Raw genomic sequence first — 19,096 nt, 5'->3', positions numbered from 1 at the left:
TTGATCCCTGAGTGGGGAAGATCCCCTGGAGGAGGGCATGGCAACCCACTCCAGTATCTTTGCCTGGAGAATCCCATGGACAGAGGAGCCTGGCAAGCTAAGGTCCACAGTGTCGCAGAGAGTCGGACCAGACTGAAGGGACTTGGCACGCACAAGGGACGTCTATTAACGGCCTCCGGCCGGCAGAGGGAGCCCAGCCTCAGCGAGAGGCAGAGAGAGCGTCTGCCGGGCGCCCGCCGCGTAGCGCCGCCGCGGAGCGGGGCTCCGCCCATCCCGGGCTGGCGGCTGGTCGAGGGTTGAGGACATCGGGCGGGCGCGGGCTTGTAGAGCCATGAACGGGGCAGGGTCGGGCCCTCGCCGGCGGGCGCGAGTGTCCCGCCTCGTCTCCTTCAGCGCGACCCACCGCCTCCACAGGTGGGGTGCGCCCTCCACAGGTGGTGGGGACAGGGCCGTGGAGCCCCGGGGTGAGGGCCCGGGTGTGGGAGGAGCGGGGCTGCGGCGGATGAAAGGCTGGGTGCGCGCCGCGGCCTCTTTTGGCTCCTGTGCTTTGTTGTTGGCGTCACAGCAGTGGCGACTGGAGTTGACCCGGTACCTGGGGTCCCTGATGTTCAAAGCAGTTGAATTCGCCCAGGTTACTCAGTGCCAGACACATCGTAAACAGGCAGAGCGTGCTAAGTCGCTTCCGTCGTGTCCGACTCTGCGACCCTATGGACTATATAGCCCTCCAGGCTCCTCTGTCCATGGGGATTCTCCAGGCAAGAGTACTGGAGTGGGTTGCGGTGCCCGGCTGCAGGGGATCTTCCCGACCCAGGGCTCGAACCTGGGTCTGCTGCATTGGCAGGAGATTCTTTACCACTAGCACCACCTGGGAAGCCCGAAACACTCAATACGTGTTAGCTACTATAATGCATCAAAAGCGTCATCTTTCCTCGCTAATATCGCTACAGCAGGGCGAGTTTTGTCCACTTATTACTGAACAGAAAATGAACCTTGATGTTCACTTGCCCGAGAGTAAGAAGCACAGTTGGGGTTTTGAACGCAGAGTACTCAGACTCCTTGATTGCACTGAAGAGTTGATTTTGAGGAGGGTGTTGCCACTCATTAGCAAGCTCGGCTGTCTGCGCATGTGTTTCTTGGTCTATACCATGGGGTCGCTAAGAGTCGGACACGACTGAGCGACTTCACTTTCACTTTTCACTTTCATGCATTGGAGAAGGAAATGGCAACCCACTCCAGTGTTCTTGCCTGGAGAATCCCAGGGACGGGGGAGCCTGGTGGACTGCCATCTATGGGGTCGCACAGAGTCGGACACGACTGAAGCGACTTAGCAGCAGCAGGATGAAGATAATAATTTCTACCTAACAGGACTCACCCATCCATTCATTCACTGGACCGGTATTTGTTATTAGATCTTGGTGCTAGGCAACAGGGATGCAGCAGTGATCAAGACCTGTCACAGTTTTCTGTCTGGAATGTACAAACTGGTCAGTTTTGTGGCAGGTACAGTGAGGTAATTTTGTGCAAAAACTTTGTGAACAGTAGCACTCTAAATGTAAGAGGTAGGTGAGCAGGAGAAAAGAAAGTAATAGAATCTCAAAAAGAAAGGGGTTATTTATTAGGAAGCTCCAACTTATGAGAGAGGTAAGGCCTCATTGAACGTGCACGGTTGACTGGACAGGTATAGGCACAAAAATCTATTAAGAAAATGGTTCTCTGCCTGGAACAATAGCTGAGTATTGTAATTTTAAAGTTTACCGGGGTTTGAATACCCCTCAATGGATTGGTGGGGTTATCAGTAGGCAATAGTTGAGGAGAAATAAAGCAAGATTTTAAAGAGATGTACTAGGTCATGTAATTATTTTTTAGAGGAATGAGTTTTTTATTCAGATTTTTGAAAAACTTATTTTCTGTTGGGTTATAGTCGATTAACAATGTTGTAGTTTCAGGTGAACAGTGAAGGGATTCAGCCATACATACGTGTGTATCCATTCGCCCCCAAACCAGGAAGAATAAGATTTCAAGCTACTTGAGGATAACCATCTTCTTTTTTAAGTTACTGTGTACCATTGCTTCATTCAGCCTATGCCTAGTATGTAGTAGGTGCAGTAAGTCCCCATTATACAAACCTTCAAGTTGTGTACTTTTCAAAGATGCGAACACACATCTCATTCCAGCAAGGAACCAGAACATGTGCCATCAATGTCAGGCATGAGTGAAGTTGCAGCTTGCTCTTTGTCTCCTGTTGTTGACGATCCTTCAGCTCTACCATTTTCCACCTCCTCTAAGGAAATCAGTCCTGAATATTCATTGGAAGGACTGATGCTGAAGCTGAAACTCCAATACTTTGGCCACCTGATGCGAGGAACTAACTCATTTGAAAAGACCCTGATGCTGGGAAAGATTGAAGGTGGGAGGAAAAGGGGACAACAGAGGATGAGATGGTTTTTGGATGGCATCACCAACTCAATGGACATGAGTTTGAGTAAACTCTGAGAGTTGGTGAGGGACAGGGAGGCCTGGTGTGCTGCAGTCCATGGGGTCACAAAGAGTCAGACACGACTGAGCAACTGAAGTGAACTCCCTCCTCCAGTCACTAGCTCTTTTTGCCTGTTCACTTGATGCTAGACCCTATATGCCAGCTGTTGTACTATACTACTGTACTTTTCAAGGTATTGTACTGTAAGATTACAAATGTTTTATTTTTTGTGTTTGTTTTTTATGTATTATTTGTATGAAAAGTCTTCTAAACCTATTAGAGTACAGAACTATATAGCTGATTTATGTTAGTTGGGTACCTTAGCAAACTTTGGGCTTACGAACACATTCTCAGAATGGTACTCTTCATATGTAGGGGACTTACTGTATTCAGTAAATGTTGAGTTGAAAAATGGAAGGGTCTTCAGCAGATCAGCTTTTGAAATCTTGCTGTGGAACAAGGATGTTGAATTTATTTATGCTAATTTGTATGATATGTTTGTCTAATTAGGAGACACATTGTGGTTCCTGACATAAAATTAAGTAATGAAATCAAATGGATTTATGACTCTATTTGATGAGCTAAAGATTAATAAGTTGTGAAGTTTTTCAAAGGCTAGAGAAAACAGTAAGTGTAGGGAACAGAGAAGGTATCAGAACTTGTGTCATGTTGATTTTTTTTTTTTGGTCAGCAAATCTCTTAGTAATGAAGAAAACTTGAAATTATTTGGGAAGTGCAACAACCCAAATGGCCATGGGCACAATTACAAAGGTGAGAGAAAAACTGATGAAATTTTAGCCCTTTCAATAATGATGAATGACTGTTGAGCAACTGGGGTCCTAATGAGTAAGAAACTTTATGGACAGAGCATGAAAGCTTTGAGTCTTGAATGAGAAAGTAAATGAAAGTTCAAAATGAAAAGATCTGTTGCCTTAGTTGGATGTATCTTAAGTTATAGTTGAAAACAGAATGGTTTAAATAATTTTTTCCTTGGCCTTCGAGTACATGACATTCCTTTGGCACTGTGTTTTCTTCTAATTAGGTATTGCTAAGGTCAATGTTAAAATTAGATTGTATTCACTGTGTAAGTAATGACTGACAAAAAGAGAGTATTGGCTCAAGATGTCCTGTATGACAGGAAAATAAGTTGGGTCTAAAACTTTGATAGCAGTATTCTAAGGAGGTAATTATTTTATGCAAGGACAAGAGACTTGTTTATTGAGATACAGATGATATAAACAAAAATAGCTGTGTAAGCTGTAGAGTATCACAGCAAATGATATGATGGAGTAAAAAGACCAGAAAAGATGTCAGAATATTGGGCTTTCACGTGTAGTTACTGTCTCTTACTTGATCTGTATCTCTAATTCTGTTTGCTCACTTATACCTAATGGTGTTTCTGTGAAGCTGAAAGAAATATGTAAAAGTCATTAATTTGCAAAGCACTCTGATCATCAAGATCTTTCAGAAGTTTCACTTTTTAATAATTAATTAATTTTAATGGGAGAAGAATTGTTTTACAACGTTATGATGGTTTTGGCTCTGCATCAATATAAATTGGCCACAGGTATACATTTCTTCAAAATTACTTGTTAATCTACAAATCATTGCTATATGCTGTGTTTACATTTTTATGAGTAAAGGGACAAGAATTTTAGGCCCGGTAATAGTTTGCTTGCTCAGGAAGGTAGGAGCAGCTCAGTGTGTAGCTGGAGTTCTTCCTGTACATTTTCTACTTTTATAGGCAGTGATTAAGCAGCATCTTGAAGTAGAGATTCCTTCCAAGTACATCATAAGCAGAATTTATACCCTTTTTGGCCTTGGCTAAGCACTCTTACGTTCCTCTGCCATGGTCGAACTGCATTAGTTGATAAAAAGATCTTAAGTGAAAGAACAGACGTTGTTGGGGGGTGGGGGGAATGCAGCTTTGTAGAGCAGAGATCTAACACCTAATTTATGTTGCTAACTTGTGTTTGGATGTTAATCTGTTGAAAGTCATGTTGGAAAAAAAAAAAAGAAAGTCATGTTGGTTTTTTGGTTATTTTGTTTTCTTCCCCATAGTTGTGGTGACAGTACATGGAGAGGTACGTGCTGAACATGTCTGTGGTTTGTGCAGATTGCTGGGCCCTCTTTCAGCCACAGTGATGGATTCTGTGTTGAAAAGTTCTGTTCAGATTCATGTTGCTTCATTGTTGGTCTTTGTGGATGGTGAGCTGCTGCCATTTCAGGCCTTTCCTCTCCCAAAGCATCATCCGTCATGTGCTGTATGTGGACAGGTAGAAGGGCAGTGCAGTGGAAAGGGAGCCTCGAGTACTTGGTGTTTCCATGCTGAGATGGATTGTCTCGGGGATGAAGGCATTGTGGGACCAGTTTCTGCACATGTTGCAGTCTTTAGTAATTTACCAGAGGTTAAAATATGAAGAGCATACTATAGTAATACTCACCTTTGTTTATTCTTTAGGTTGATCCTGTTACAGGAATGGTCATGAATTTGACTGACCTCAAAAAGTATATGGAGGTAATGGCATGCTGGATACTATTTTGTGCTGTCTTCAGAATATAATATTTGATGGCCCCCTTTTCACTTTCCCAGCCAGGTATCATCAGAGGTCCTGTGACCTGGCAAGTGGAATTGGGTGTGGGAATGAGGTAGTATTAATAGTTGGAGGAGCTTCTCTCAGTGTTCTCTAAAGGTGTTGGGATGACTGAATGGAAATTAGTCATGGTTGTATTACAGTGATAGGAATGAATGTAGTGTGTTCATCTTGTCTTCTTTGTTGACATATCCTGATTTCCTCTGTTTAACAAATTCTTCCCTTCTTTCAGGACACAGCTTTATCCTTGAAGCTTTCTATTCCTGAAATCGGTGAATTTTCCTTACATCTTTAATCACAGATTTTAATACTATCCTGTTTTATTCACTCCAGCTTTACGATAAACTCACTGGGGCAGTTGATGATAGGGATAACAAAAAAGAAGGTTTTCAGTAAAAGACTTACTGCTTATATCATTACAGAATTCTTGGATTGTAAGAGACTGTAGAGGTCATCCATGCCAGCTTCTTCCTTCCTTTGACTGAGATTGAGAGATACTGACTAGTTAACCTCTCCTACTTGCCCTCAGTCATGTAATTAATCCTTTGCAAAGTTGGGAATTAGATTTCCTTCCATCCAGCTTTGTTTTTATTATGCCATCATTTCACCTGTTTGTTTTGCTTCAACTTTGCTCCTTACTTTTGTTTTAAAATTTGACATTTGTTTAATTAAAACTGTTGTTATGAATAATCGTTACTTCTTTCACGTTGCTTATCTTACATATATGTAACAAGTTTGCCTGCTTTGCATCAGTCTTTGAGCTGAGCACTAGGAATCCAGTGATGAATGAGACATAACTCGTAGCCACAGCGTGCTCACATGACTTTATAGCAGGTAAAGAACACTCAGTGTTAAGTGAGTGTTGGTTGAATAAATGAAAAGGAGAATGAGTGAGTGAGCAAACAGTGCTGTGCTCAAAGTACTTTAGGAAAGCTATAAAGACAAAGTTCTTGCAAACACTAGTGACATAAATATATATACATGAAGGTTTATAAGAAACACCCTAGGCAGGCATACAGCGAAATACCAGAGGAGAAATTCTCTGCACTTTTTCCCCATCTTTGTGTACTTGAAGGATGCTGCATACCACATACTTTAAAAGTGGCTTATGACATACAGAGACAAATTAGAAAGAGCCCCGTAGAAGAGGTCTCAATGGAAAAGTTGGGATCTGAACAGGAGTTTTCAGTTAAAACAAAGATTAAACAAGGATTTATTTTCTTGATATCCATGTGGATATCATTTATTTTAAAGTCTGTTTGGTTTAGGACTTACTCTTTTTATATGATTCTGATTTTTCTCAGAAAACGATTGTTATTGTTATTATTAATGTACCTTCTTAGAACCATACCATATGGAAACTTAGATTGTTCTACAAATTCTTTCTTTTTAATTGAAGTGCAGTTGATGTATAATATTATATGTTATGGGTGTACAGTATAGTGATTGACAATTTTTAAAGGTTATACTCCATTTATAGTTGTTATAAAATATTGGCTGTATTCCTCATGTTGTACAGTATGTCCTTTTAGCTTATTTTATATGTAATAGTTCATACCTCTTAATCCTCTATCCTTTTATACCCTTCCTCCCTTCTCTCTCTCCACTGGTAACCACTAGTTTTCTTCATCTAGTTAGTCTGTTTCTTTTTTGTTATATTCACTAGTTTATTAATTTTTTAAGATTGCTTAGGTTTTTTACAATAGCTAAAAGTAATACAAAAAGTGAAGTGAAAGAAGTCACTCAGTCGTGTCCAACTCTTTGCTACCCCATGGACTGTAGCCTACTAGGCTCCTCCATCCATGGAATTTTCCAGGCAAGAGTACTGGAGTGGGTTGCCATTTGCTTCTCCAGGAGATCTTCCCGACTCAGGGATTGAACCTAGGTCCTCCCGCATTGCAAGCAGACACTTTTACCATCTGAGCCACCAGGGAAAGTTTACAAAGAATAAGGCAATTACAATTCTTGCCATTGACAAAAATGCTGTGTATAATATATATAAGTATTAAGAAGCCAGTCTTTGCATGTTTTTAGTTTTCTTTCTAAGAGCCCAGGATCATTGTTAAAGTACTCCTTATGGCAGAAACTCAGAACACCTTACATAATTTCAGTCTTAATCTGCTTTATAAAACATAGTAATCATTGAAAGTGTGTCCTAACTATATTGTGGCATTGTGCTGAAGGTGAGACTGTTAGAGAAAAGTATTTGTGGTAACATTTTGGACAGAATTCAAGAAGTGTTAAACTAAATTCTGAATCACAGAGGCTTGTTATGAGAAAGAACCAGTGAATTCTCTGTTTTTTGGTTTCTTACCTCTCTACATTCAGTAATGAGGATATCCAGCCATTATAGAGAGCTAGGCCTTTTTTTATTTTATAACTTTAAACTTTCTGAGATTGTTTTGTAAGACACAAAGTTCTTGCAAGTACTGAATTAGTGACGAGATGATAAGATTTAGAGGCAAAGGTAGGACACTTTGAAATATGATTCATAAATGGAATCAGTGATATTTTCCTTTGTTTTGTCTATAGGAGGCAATTATGAAGCCCCTTGATCATAAGAATCTGGATCTAGATGTGCCATATTTTGCAGACATTGTAAGGTGAGTGACTGTTTTACTTTATATAGAAGAATTTAACATTTTACTTAATTATTGTGTGACTTTTTTTTAGTGTAATGATATCTTTTAAAACTAGAATTTTTATTCTCTGTAAATATTAAACATGAAGTTTTGCTTATTTGTCTTTTGACCTTCTTTCCTTTTCTTCTCCAGCACAACAGAAAATGTAGCCGTATATATCTGGGAAAACCTCCAGAAATTTCTTCCTGTGGGAGTTCTTTATAAAGTAAAAGTATATGAAACCGACAATAATATTGTAGTCTATAAAGGAGAATAACTCTTAGAAATTAATTTCCATCCATATTTGAAGAAGATCTTTATCCCCTTGAACAATTAAGAAGTCATCACCTTACTGTTGCACTTCCACATTGTGTTCTGGAGTCATTGTGAGTGAGTCCTGTTCTAGACTCAAATCTAATTTAAAACCAAGTTTGTAATGTATTCTGAGTATCATTTAAAGAGTCTTTCATCTGTAGATTAAAATCACTTCAGCAAAATATTCTGGTGTAGAATCATTTGGAAGCAAAAGAAATCTGTGTGTTTTTTTTTTCATTATCTCATTTTTAGTATTCATTTTTTTCTTGGTATAATATAAATGGCAAAAATGTTTATAAGACTGACAGTAGGTGAAAATTATAAAAAATACCAGTGACCACAAAGTCTGAAAACAGACTACATAGTATTTCTAGTAGATTGAGCTCCCTTGATTACTTCTTTTAGGATATGCTAAACGTGTTCCACTGGAAAAGGGAATGGCAAACCACTTCAGCATTCTTGCCTTGAGAACCCTATGAACAGTATGAAAAGGCAAAAAGATATGACACAGAAAGATGAAATCCCCAGGTCGGTAGGTGCCCAATATGCTACTGGAGAAGAGCAGAGAAATAACTCCAGAAGGAATGAAGAGGCTGAGCCAAAGCAGAAACAAGACCCAGCTGTGGATGTGTCTGGTGGTGAAAGTAAAGTCTGATGCTGTAAAGAACAGTATTGCATAGGAACCTGGAATGTTAGGTCCATGAATCAAGGTAAATTAGAAGTGGTCAAACAGGAGATGGCAAGAGTGAACATCGCATTTTAGGAATCAGTGAAGTAAAATGGACTGTAGTGGGCTAATTTAATTCAGTTGACCATTATATCTACTACTGTGGACAAGAATCCCTTAGAAGAAATGAATTAGCTCTCATAGTCAACAAGAGAGCCTGAAATACAGTACTTGGGTGCAATCTCAAAAATGACAAAATGATCTCTGTTTGTTTCCAAGGCAAACCATTCATATCAAAATTCATTACAATATCAGTAATCCAAGTCTACGCCCCAATCACTAATGCTGAAGAAGCTGAAGTTGAATGGTTCTATGAAGACCTATAAGACCTTCCAAAACTAACACCAAAAAAAGATGTCCTTTTCATTATAGGGGACTGGAATGCAAAAGTAGGAGGTTACAAGATACCTGGAGTAATAGACAAGTTAGGCTTTGGAATACAAAATGAAGCAGGGCAAAGGCTAACAGAGTTTTGCCAAGAAAATGCACAGTTATAGTGAACACCCTTTTCCAACAGCACAAGAGATGAACCTACAGATAGATAGGGCCAGATGGTCAATACTGAAATTAGATTGATTATATTTTTTGCAGGTGAAGGTGGAGAAGCTCTATACAGTCAGCAAAAACAAGACTAGGAGCTGACTGTGGCTCAGATCATGAACTCCTTATTGCAAAATTCAGACTTAAAGAAAGTAGGGAAAACCACTAGGCCATTCAGGTATGACCTAAATCAAATCCCTTATGATTATACAGTGGCAGTGACAAATAAATTTGATGGATTAGATCTGATAGAGTGCCTGAAGAACTATGGACAGAGGTTCATGACGTTGTACAGGAGATGATAATCAAAACCATCCCCAAGGAAAAGGAATGAAGAAGGCAAAATGGTTGTGTGAGGAGGCCTTACAAATAGCTGAGAAAAGAAGAAAAGCAAAAGGCAAAGGAGAAAAGGTGCAAGCTTTTTCAGTGAGAATTAGCCCTGAATCATCTGGGACAATGCATTGTAAATGAATGTACAGGGACTGGTGCCAGTGCCTTTTGGTAGTGCATGGTGTTCATTGCAGATTTGCTTATTGAACCATGAACTGCTAGTGAACATATCATAGAAGGTAAATAAACTGCTTATGTATATTTGTCTGTTTTCAGACCTTATGGCTACCTGAACAATTTAAACTCAGAAGACTGAAAAATAATCACATGTATTAAACCTTGTTAAGATAATTAGTGTGAAAAGGATATGTTACTCTGTACAGCATCTCTTTACGGAAGTTTTTCCTAGCTTGTTTTGTTCTGATCACTAAATTTACCTGCTTCAAGTTGAGCTGCTTTTGTGGCATTCATCTCTGGTATCTTTCTTCATGCCAAAATCTGCAAGAATATATTTGTTTTCTTCCCACAAAGAACAGTTCTCACTTGTGTTCTCATTTGTATTTTAAAACTAAGTTCCTTAAATATAGTGTTCATTTTTCTCTCCACATAGCAACTAGTACACAATGGATTCTTAGAATGTTGCTGCCTAAAAAGAGTAAAAGGACTTGTGCCATGATTAGTACACTAAAAGGATTTTCAAAGGAGTATACTTTTATTTTGGAGAGTTTAACTGCATGAGTTTTACAATAAATTTTGACAGTAATATGATGCCCACTTGCTCAGATTTGAATGTCTTTTAGTTAGCACAATTTTTATGTTACTTACATATGTTTCATTTAGATTACTTGACAGGCAGGATAACAATAATTTGGTAAGGCAATTTATATTTTAATTTTTAGAAAGTCCATTCAAGGTGAACATTATTCCCATTTTACAGATGAGAAAATTGAGACTGAGTTGAGTTTTAAGCTACTTGCCTAAACTAACTCAGCAAAATAATTAGTAAACTCTTTGATGCTCAGTCTGACTCCTAAGCACAGACTTTAAAACAAAAGATAGTGTATACATTTTAATACTTTTTTGATACCACATTATGCAGATTTGATATCATGTTAAAAAAAACATTTTTTTTTTTTTTTGTGGTAGCAGTGTCACTCCAGTTTATTGTGTTCATGAGTTGCTTCTAGAGAACATTTTTCTCCTACTTGCTTTTCTTAGGAAAGTGAGAATTCTATTTACCTACTGTTTATCAGTCTAGTAAATGAGTGAGTAGATGAGTGAATGTTCAAAGATAGGATATAGATTTTTTTTGTCTCCCTAGAACTGCTATCAGAGACCTTATCAAAGTATATTGTAATTATTGCTTTGTTGTCTAGTTGCTAAGTCATGTCCGACTCTTTGTGACCCCATACCTGTAGCTCTCCAGGCTCCTCTGTCCGTGGTATTTCCCAGGCAAAGATACTGGAGTGGGTTGCCACTTCCTTCTCCAGGGGGTCTTCCCAATCTAGGGCTCAAGCCTATGTCTCCATCTCCTGCACTGCAGGTGTGTTCTGGGAAGCTTTACTGTTTTGTTTTTTCACTACCCTGATAACTTGTTGGCAAAATTAAGCAGAATATCATAAATAGTACACAATAATTTTCATTGATTAAACGAATGGTGTTTGGTAGAAACTGCTGAAATTTTACAATATCTTATACATAGTGGACACACGATAAATATTTTCAGAATTGAGTAACATGAAAATGTTGAGCCTTGAGTCCTAGTCTGAGTGCTGTTACCATACAGCTTTGTCCCTTTCACCTCAGAGCCTTAGTTTTCCAAAATGAATGTTAGACAGATGTTTTCTGAAGTTTCTCCTGCCTGATCTTAGATTTTATATCTCAATGATTCAAAATACCAAATGGGTATTAATTTAGAGATGGGGAAAGATTATTGTGGGGTGGTGAGGTTTGGAAAAGCTTAGTGGAGGAGGTTAGTCCTGAATGGTGCTTAAAGTGATGAGACAGGGAGGGGGAATGGTTTAGACTTGAAGAGAAAAGGGGAAAAACACTGAAAGGGTAAAATTTTGTAAGTGAGGTTACCAATGTGGTCATGTGCTAAGTGTATTTGGTATATAGTGAATAGATTAATAAATATTTTTACAAATTTTAAATAAAATTAAAAATTTTTATTTTTAATTGGAGGAAAATTGTTTTACGATATTGCGTTGGCTTCTGCCATACGTCAACATGAATCAGCCATAGGTATACGTATATCCCCTCCCTCTTAAACCTCCCTCCCACATCCCACCTCTCTATGTTGTCACAGAACACAGAATTTGAGCTCCCTGTGTCATTCAGCAAATTCCCACTGGCTATCTAATTTTACATATAGTAATGTGTACATTTCAATGCTACTCTCAATTTGTCACACCTTCTCCTTCCCGCACTGTGTCCACAAGTCTGTTCTGTATGTATGCTTCTCCATTTCTGCCCTGTAAATAGATTCATTAGTACCATCTTTCTAGATTCCATATATATGTTTTAATATGCAATGTTTGTTTTTCTCTTTCTGACTTATTTCACTCTGTATAATAGTCTCTAGGTTCATCCACCTCATTAGAACTGACTCAGATTTGTTTCTTTTTATATTGTTCAGTTCAGTAAGTCATGTCTGACTCTTTGTGACCCCATGGACTGCAGCCCACCAGGCTTCCTTTTCCTTCAGTATCTCCTAAAGTTTGCTCAAACTCATGTCCATTGAGTTTGTGATGCCATCCAACCATCTCACCCTCTGTTGCCCCCTTCTCTTCCTGCTCTCTAGCTCCTAGCATCAGGGTCTTTTCCAGTGAGTTGGTTCTTTGCATCAGATGACCAAAGCATTCCTTTTTATGGTGAAGTAATATTCCATTGTATATAGATACCACAACTTTATCCATTCATCTGTCAATGGACATCTAGGTTGCTTCTGTTGGGAAGCCCAGTACAAAATAGCCAGTTGGAGGAAGTCCTTGGGAAAATGGCAAAGGGCCAGAAATACCCTGGCTTGGTGTGCTCGGGCAGAAAAACATCTCCTGCCTTTGGTTATGCCTGGCGCCAAGATTTAATAATAAATATTAAGGATGTTGCTTGAGAAAATGGGTTATGGGATAAGCACATGGGTCACTTAGAGCGCGCTGTCCTTGAAATATTTTTACTGATTAGGTGTTAACCCCGTACGTGCTCTGCTGGCTGTATAAGCTCTTTGTTCCTACTTCTATAAAAAGGCTTGACTGCAGAAATAAACTTGTCAGTCCTTGCAAGAGACTGTCCGAGTGTCCTTCTTTCAGGTTCGTTGCTTCCAAGTCCCGGGAGAAAATCCCCAACAGCTTCCATGTCCTAGCTATTGTAAATAGTACTGCAATGAACATTGGGGTACATGTGTCTTTTTCAGTTATGGTTTCCTCAGGGTATATGCCCAGTAATGGGATTGTTGGGTCATATGGTAGTCTTATTCCTAGTTTTTTAAGGAATCTCCATACTATTCTCCATAGTGGCTTTATCAATTTGCATTCCCACCAACAGTGTAGGAGGGTTCCCTTTTCTCTATGTCCTCTTCAATATTTACTGTTTGTGAGTTTTTTGATAATGGCCATTCTGATCAGTATAAGGTGATACCTCATTGAAGTTTTGGTTTGCATTTCTCTAATAAGTGATATGAGCATCTTTTCATGTGTTTGTTAGCCATCTGTATGTCTTTTCTTGAGAGATGTCTGTTTAGGTCTTCTGCCTACCCTTTGATTGGATTGTTTGTTTTTCTGGTATTGAGCTGCATGAGCTGCTTGTTTGTATATTTTGGAGATTAACCCTTTGACAGTTGTTTCATTTTCTATTATTTTCTCCCATTCTGAGGGTGTCTTTTCACCTTGTTTATAGTTTCCTTTGCTGTGCAAAAGCTTTTAAGTTTCATTAGGTCCAATCTGTTTATTTTTGTTTTTATTTCCGTTACTCTAGGGGTTGGGTCATAGAGAATCCTGTGATTTATGTCAAAGAGTGTTCTATGTTTTCCTCTAAGATCATTATAGTTTCTGACCTTCAATTTAGGTCTTTAATCAGTTGAGTTTATTTTTGTGTATGGTGTTAGGAAATGTTCTAATCTCATTATTTTACTCATATCTGCAAAGTTTTCCCAGCACTACTTATTGAAGAGACTATCTTTTCTCTATTGTATATTCTTGCCTCCTGTGTCAAATATAAGGTGCCCATAGGTGTGTGGATTTATCTCTGGGCTTTCTATCTTGTTCCACTGGTCTGTATTTCTGTTTTTGTGTCAGTACCATGCTGTCTTCATGACTGTAGCTTTGTATCATAGTCTGAAGTCAGGAAGGTTGATTCCTCCAGCTCCATTCTTCCTTCTCAAGATTAGTTTGGCTATTTTGTGTCTTTTGTGTTTCCATACAGATTGTGAATATTTTGTTGTTGTTGTTCTAGTTCTGTGAAAAATATCATTGGTAATTTGATAGGGATTGCATTGAATCTGTAGATTGTTTTGGGTAGTATAGTCACTTGCATATTATTGATTCTTCCTATCCAAGAACATGATATATCTCTCCATCTGTTTATGTCATCTTCAAATTCTTTCATTAGTGTCTTATAGTTTTTTATATACAGCTCTTTTGTCTCCTTCAGTTCCGTTCACTTCGGTTCAGTCACTCAGTCATGTCCGACTCTTTGCGACCCCATGAATCACAGCACGCCAGGCCTCCCTGTCCATCACCAATTCCCAGAGTTCACTCAAACTCATGTCCATCGAGTCAGTGATGCCATCCAGCCATCTCATCCTCTGTCATCCCCTTCTCCTCCTGCCCCCAATCCCTCCCAGCATCAGGGTCTTTTCCAATGAATCAACTCTTCTCATGAGGTGGCCAAAGTATTGGAGTTTCAGTTTTAGCATCAGTCCTTCCAATGAACACCCAGGACTGATCTCTTTTAGAATGGACTGGTTGGATCTCCTTGCAGTCCAAGGGACTCTCAAGAGTCTTCTCCAACACCACAGTTCAAAAGCATCAATTCTTTGGCACTCAGCTTTCTTCACAGTCCAACTCTCACATCCATATGTCTCCTTAGGTAGGATTATTCCTAAATATTTTATTTTTGTTGCAATGGTGAATGGGATTGATTCCTTAATATCTCTTTCTGGTTTTTCATTGTTAGTGTATAAAAGTACAAGGGATTTTTGTGTATCAGTTTTATATCCTGTGACTTTACTATATTCATTGATTAGCTCTAGTAATTTTCTGGTGGCATCTCTAGGGTTTTCTATGTATCGTATATCATCAGCAAACAGAGTTTTACTTCTTTTCCTATCTGGATTCCTTTTATTTCTTTTTCTTTGGCTGCTGTGGCTAGGACTTCCAAAACTGCGTTAAATAATCATGTTAAGAGTGGGCGTCCTTGCCTTGTTCTTGATCTTAGAGAAATGCTTTCAGTTTTTCGCAGTTGAGAATAGTGTTTGCTGTGCGCTTGTCACATATGGCCTTATGCATACTTTCTGGAGAGTTTTTATGGATGTTGCATTTTTTTTCAAAAACTTTCTCTACTTCTATTGAGAAGATCATATGATTTTTATCTTTCAATATGTTAATATGGTGTATCACGTTGATTGATTTGCATATATTGAAGAATCCTTGCATGCCTGGGATTAAGCCCACTTGATCATGATGTACGATCCTTTTATTTATTTTTTTCAGTTTTATTTATTTATTTATTTTTACTTAACAATATTGTATTGGTTTTGCCATACATCAACATGAATCTGCTACGGGTGTATGTGTGTTCCCCATCCTGAACCCCCCTCCCACCTCCCTCCCGTACCATCCCTCTGGGTCATCCCAGTGCACCAGCCCTGAGCACCCTGTATCATGCATCAAACCTGGGCTGGCAATATGTTTCATATATGATAATTTACATGTTTCAATGCCATTCTCCCATATCATCCTGCCCACGCCCTCTCCTACAGAGTCCAAAAGACTGTTCTATACATCTGTGTCTCTTGCTGTCTCACATACAGGGTTATCGTTACCATCTTTCTAAATTCCATGTATATGCATTAGTATACTATATTGGTGTTTTTCTTTCTGGCTTACTTCACTCTGTATAATACGCTCCAGTTTCATCCACCTCATTAGAACTGATTCAAATGTATTCTTTTTAATGGCTAGTAATATTCCATTGTGTATATATACCACAGCTTTCTTATCCATTTGTCTGCTGATGGACATTTAGGTTACTTCCATGTCCTGGCTATTATAAACAGTGCTGTGATGAACATTGGGGTACACGTGTCTCTTTCAATTCTGGTTTCCTCAGTGTGTATGCCCAGCAGTGGGATTGTTGGGTCATATGGCAGTTCTAGTTCCAGTTGTTTTTTTTTTAATATAAATTTATTTATTTTAATTGGAGGCTAATTACTTTACAATATTGTATTGGTTTTGCCATACATCAACATGAATCTGCCACGGGTGTACACGTGTTCCCCATCCTGAACCCCCCTCCCACCTCCATCCCCATACCATCCCTCTGGGTCATCTCAGTGCACCAGCCCCAAGCATCCAGTATCATGCATTGAACCTGGACTGGTGATTTGTTTCATGTATGATATTATAAATGTTTCAATGCCATTCTCCCAAATCATCCCACCCTCTCCCTCTCCTACAGAGTCCAAAAGACTGTTCTATACGTCTGTGTCTCTTTTGCTGTCTTGCATACAGGGTTATCATTACCATTCATATATATATGGAATATATATAAATTCCATATATATGCATTAGTATACTGTATTGATGTTTTTCTTTCTGACTTACTTCACTCTGTATAATAGGCTCCAGTTTCATTCACCTCATTAGAACCGATTCAAATGTATTCTTTTTAATGGCTGAGTAATATTCCATTGTGTATATGTACCACAGCTTTCTTATCCATTCGTCTGCTGATGGACATCTAGTTGGCTTCCATGTCCTGGCTATTATAAACAGTGCTGAGATGAATATTGGGGTACATGTGTCTCTTTCAATTCTGGTTTCCTCAGTGTGTATGCCCAGCAGTGGGATTGCTGGGTCATAAAGCAGTTCTATTTCCAGTTTTTAAAGGAATCTCCACACTGTTCTCCATAGTGGCTGTACTAGTTTGCAGTCCCACCAACAGTGTAAGAGGATTCCCTTTTTTCCACACCCTCTCCAGCATTTATTGCTTGTAGACTTTTGGATAGCAGCCCTTCTGACTGATGTGAAATGGTACCTCATTGTGGTTTTGATTTGCATTTCTCTGATAATGAGTGACGTTGAGCATCTTTTCATGTGTTTGTTAGCCATCTGTATGTCTTCTTTGGAGAAATGTCTGTTTAGTTCTTTGGCCCACTTTTTGATCGGGTCATTTATTTTTCTGGAATTGAGCTGTAGGAGTTGCTTGTATATTTTTGAGATTATTTCTTTGTCCATTGCTTCATTTGCTATTATTTTCTCCCATTCTGAAGGTTGTCTTTTCATCTTGCTTGTAGTTTCCTTTGTTGTGCAGAAGCTTTTAATTTTAATTAGGTCTCATTTGTTTATTTATGCTTTTATTTCCAATACTCTGGGAGGTGGGTCATAGAGGATCCTGCTGTGATTTATGTCGGAGAGTGTTTTGCCTATGTTTTCCTCTAGGAGTTTTATAGTTTCTGGTCTTACATTTAGATCTTTAATCCATTTTGAGTTTATTTTTGTGTATGGTGTTAGAAAGTGTTCTAGTTTCATTCTTTTACAAGTGGTTGACCAGTTTTCCCAGCACCACTTGTTAAAGAGATTGCCTTTTCTTCATTGTATATTCCTGCCTCCTTTGTCAAAGATAAGGTGTCCATAGGTGCGTGGGTTTATCTCTGGGCTTTCTATTTTGTTCCATTGATCTATATTTCTGTCTTTGTGCCAGTACCATACTGTCTTGATGACTATGGCTTTGTAGTAGTGCCTGAAGTCAGGCAGGTTGATTCCCCCAGTTCCATTCTTCTTTCTCAAGATTGCTTTAGCTATTCAAGGTTTTTTGTATTTCCATACAAATTGTGAAATTATTTGTTCTAGATCTCTGAAAAATATTGTTGGTAGCTTGATAGGTATTGCATTGAATCTATAGATTGCTTTGAGTAGTATACTCATTTTCATTATATTGATTCTTCCAATCTATGAACATGGTATATTTCTCCATCTATTTATGTCCTCTTTGATTTCTTTCACCAGTGTTTTATAGTTTTCTATATATAGGTCTTTTGTTTCTTTAGGTAGATATATTCCTAAGTATTTTATTCCTTCCATTGCAATGGTGAATGGAATTGTTTCCTTACTTTCTCTTTGTTTTCTCATTGTTTGTGTATAGGAATGTAAGGGATTTCTGTGTGTTGATTTTATATCCTGCAACTTTACTATATTCATTGATTAGCTCTAGTAATTTTCTGGTGGAGTCTTTAGGGTTTTCTATGTAGAGAATCATGTCATCTGCAAACAGTGACAGTTTTACTTCTTCTTTTCCAATCTGGATTCCTTTTCTTTCTTTTTCTGCTCTGATTGCTGTGGCCAAAACTTCCAAAACTATGTTGAATAGTAGTGGTGAGAGTGGGCACCCTTGTCTTGTTCCTGATTTCAGGGGGAATGCTTTCAGTTTTTCACCATGGAGGATGATGTTTGCTGTGGGTTTGTCATATATAGCTTTTATTATGTTGAGGTATGTTCCTTCTATTCCTGCTTTCTGGAGGGTTTTTATCATATTGAATGTTGAATTTTGTCAAAGGCTTTCTCTGCATCTATTGAGATAATCATATGGTTTTTATCTTTCTGCGGACATTGAAGAATCCTTGCATGCCTCGGATAAAGCCCACTTGGTCATGATGTATGATCTTTTGAATATGTTATTGGATTCTGTTTGCTAGAATTTTGTGAAGGATTTTTGCATCTATATTGGTCAGTGATATTGGCCTGTAGTTTTCTTTTTTTGTGGCATCTTTGTCAGGTTTGGGTATTAGGGTGATAGTGGCCTCATAGAATGCGTTTGGAAGTTTACATTCTTCTGCAATTTTCTGGAAGAGTTTGAGTAGAATAGGTGTTAGCTCTTCTCTGAGTTTTTGGTAGAATTCAGCTGTGAAGCCGTCTGGTCCTGGGCTTTTGTTTGCTGGAAGATTTCTGATTACAGTTTCAATTTCCGTGCTTGTGATGGGTCTGTTAAGATTTTCTATTTCTTCCTGGTTCAGTTTTGGAAAGTTGTACTTTTCTAAGAATTTGTCCATGTCTTCCAAGTTGCCCATTTTATTGGCATATAGTTGCTGATAGTAGTCTCTTATGATCCTTTGTATTTCTGTGTTGTCTGTTGTGATTTCTCCATTTTCATTTCTAATTTTGTTGACTTGATTCTTCTCCCTTTGTTTCTTGATGAGTCTGGCTAATGGTTTGTCAATTTTATTTATCTTTTCAAAGAACCAGCTTTTGGCTTTGTTGATTTTTGCTATGGTCTCTTT

The 19,096-nt window shown here is 38.6% G+C and overlaps 1 protein-coding gene across 4 annotated transcripts; it reads left to right on the top strand.

Moving 5' to 3' along the window:
* The first annotated feature begins 232 nt into the window (after nucleotides 1-232).
* On the top strand, nucleotides 233-10,371 carry PTS (6-pyruvoyltetrahydropterin synthase). 4 transcript variants are annotated; one of them, XR_011467067.1, is made up of 6 exons: nucleotides 244-414; nucleotides 3,168-3,247; nucleotides 4,938-4,994; nucleotides 5,303-5,342; nucleotides 7,603-7,673; nucleotides 7,845-10,371. XR_011467067.1 is itself a non-coding variant. In XM_070384219.1 (6 exons), exons 3-6 carry the CDS (start codon nucleotides 3,224-3,226, stop codon nucleotides 7,966-7,968), a joined length of 276 nt encoding a protein of 91 aa, XP_070240320.1. In that variant the 5' UTR covers nucleotides 254-414; nucleotides 1,941-2,669; nucleotides 3,168-3,223; the 3' UTR covers nucleotides 7,969-10,371. The 4 variants fall into 4 exon arrangements, 3 of the variants coding, with proteins under 3 accessions (XP_070240317.1, XP_070240320.1, XP_070240318.1); XM_070384219.1 differs by lacking the exon at nucleotides 5,303-5,342 and adding an exon at nucleotides 1,941-2,669 and having other exon boundaries at nucleotides 254-414; XM_070384217.1 differs by lacking the exon at nucleotides 5,303-5,342 and having other exon boundaries at nucleotides 256-414.
* Nucleotides 10,372-19,096: the final 8,725 nt, after the last annotated feature.

This window comes from Bos mutus, chromosome 15 (assembly GCF_027580195.1).
Source record: "Bos mutus isolate GX-2022 chromosome 15, NWIPB_WYAK_1.1, whole genome shotgun sequence".
Classification (NCBI taxonomy): Eukaryota; Metazoa; Chordata; class Mammalia; order Artiodactyla; family Bovidae; genus Bos; species Bos mutus.
The sequence above is the reverse complement of the archived record's forward strand: the minus strand, read 5'-3'. Positions and strand labels throughout refer to the sequence as shown.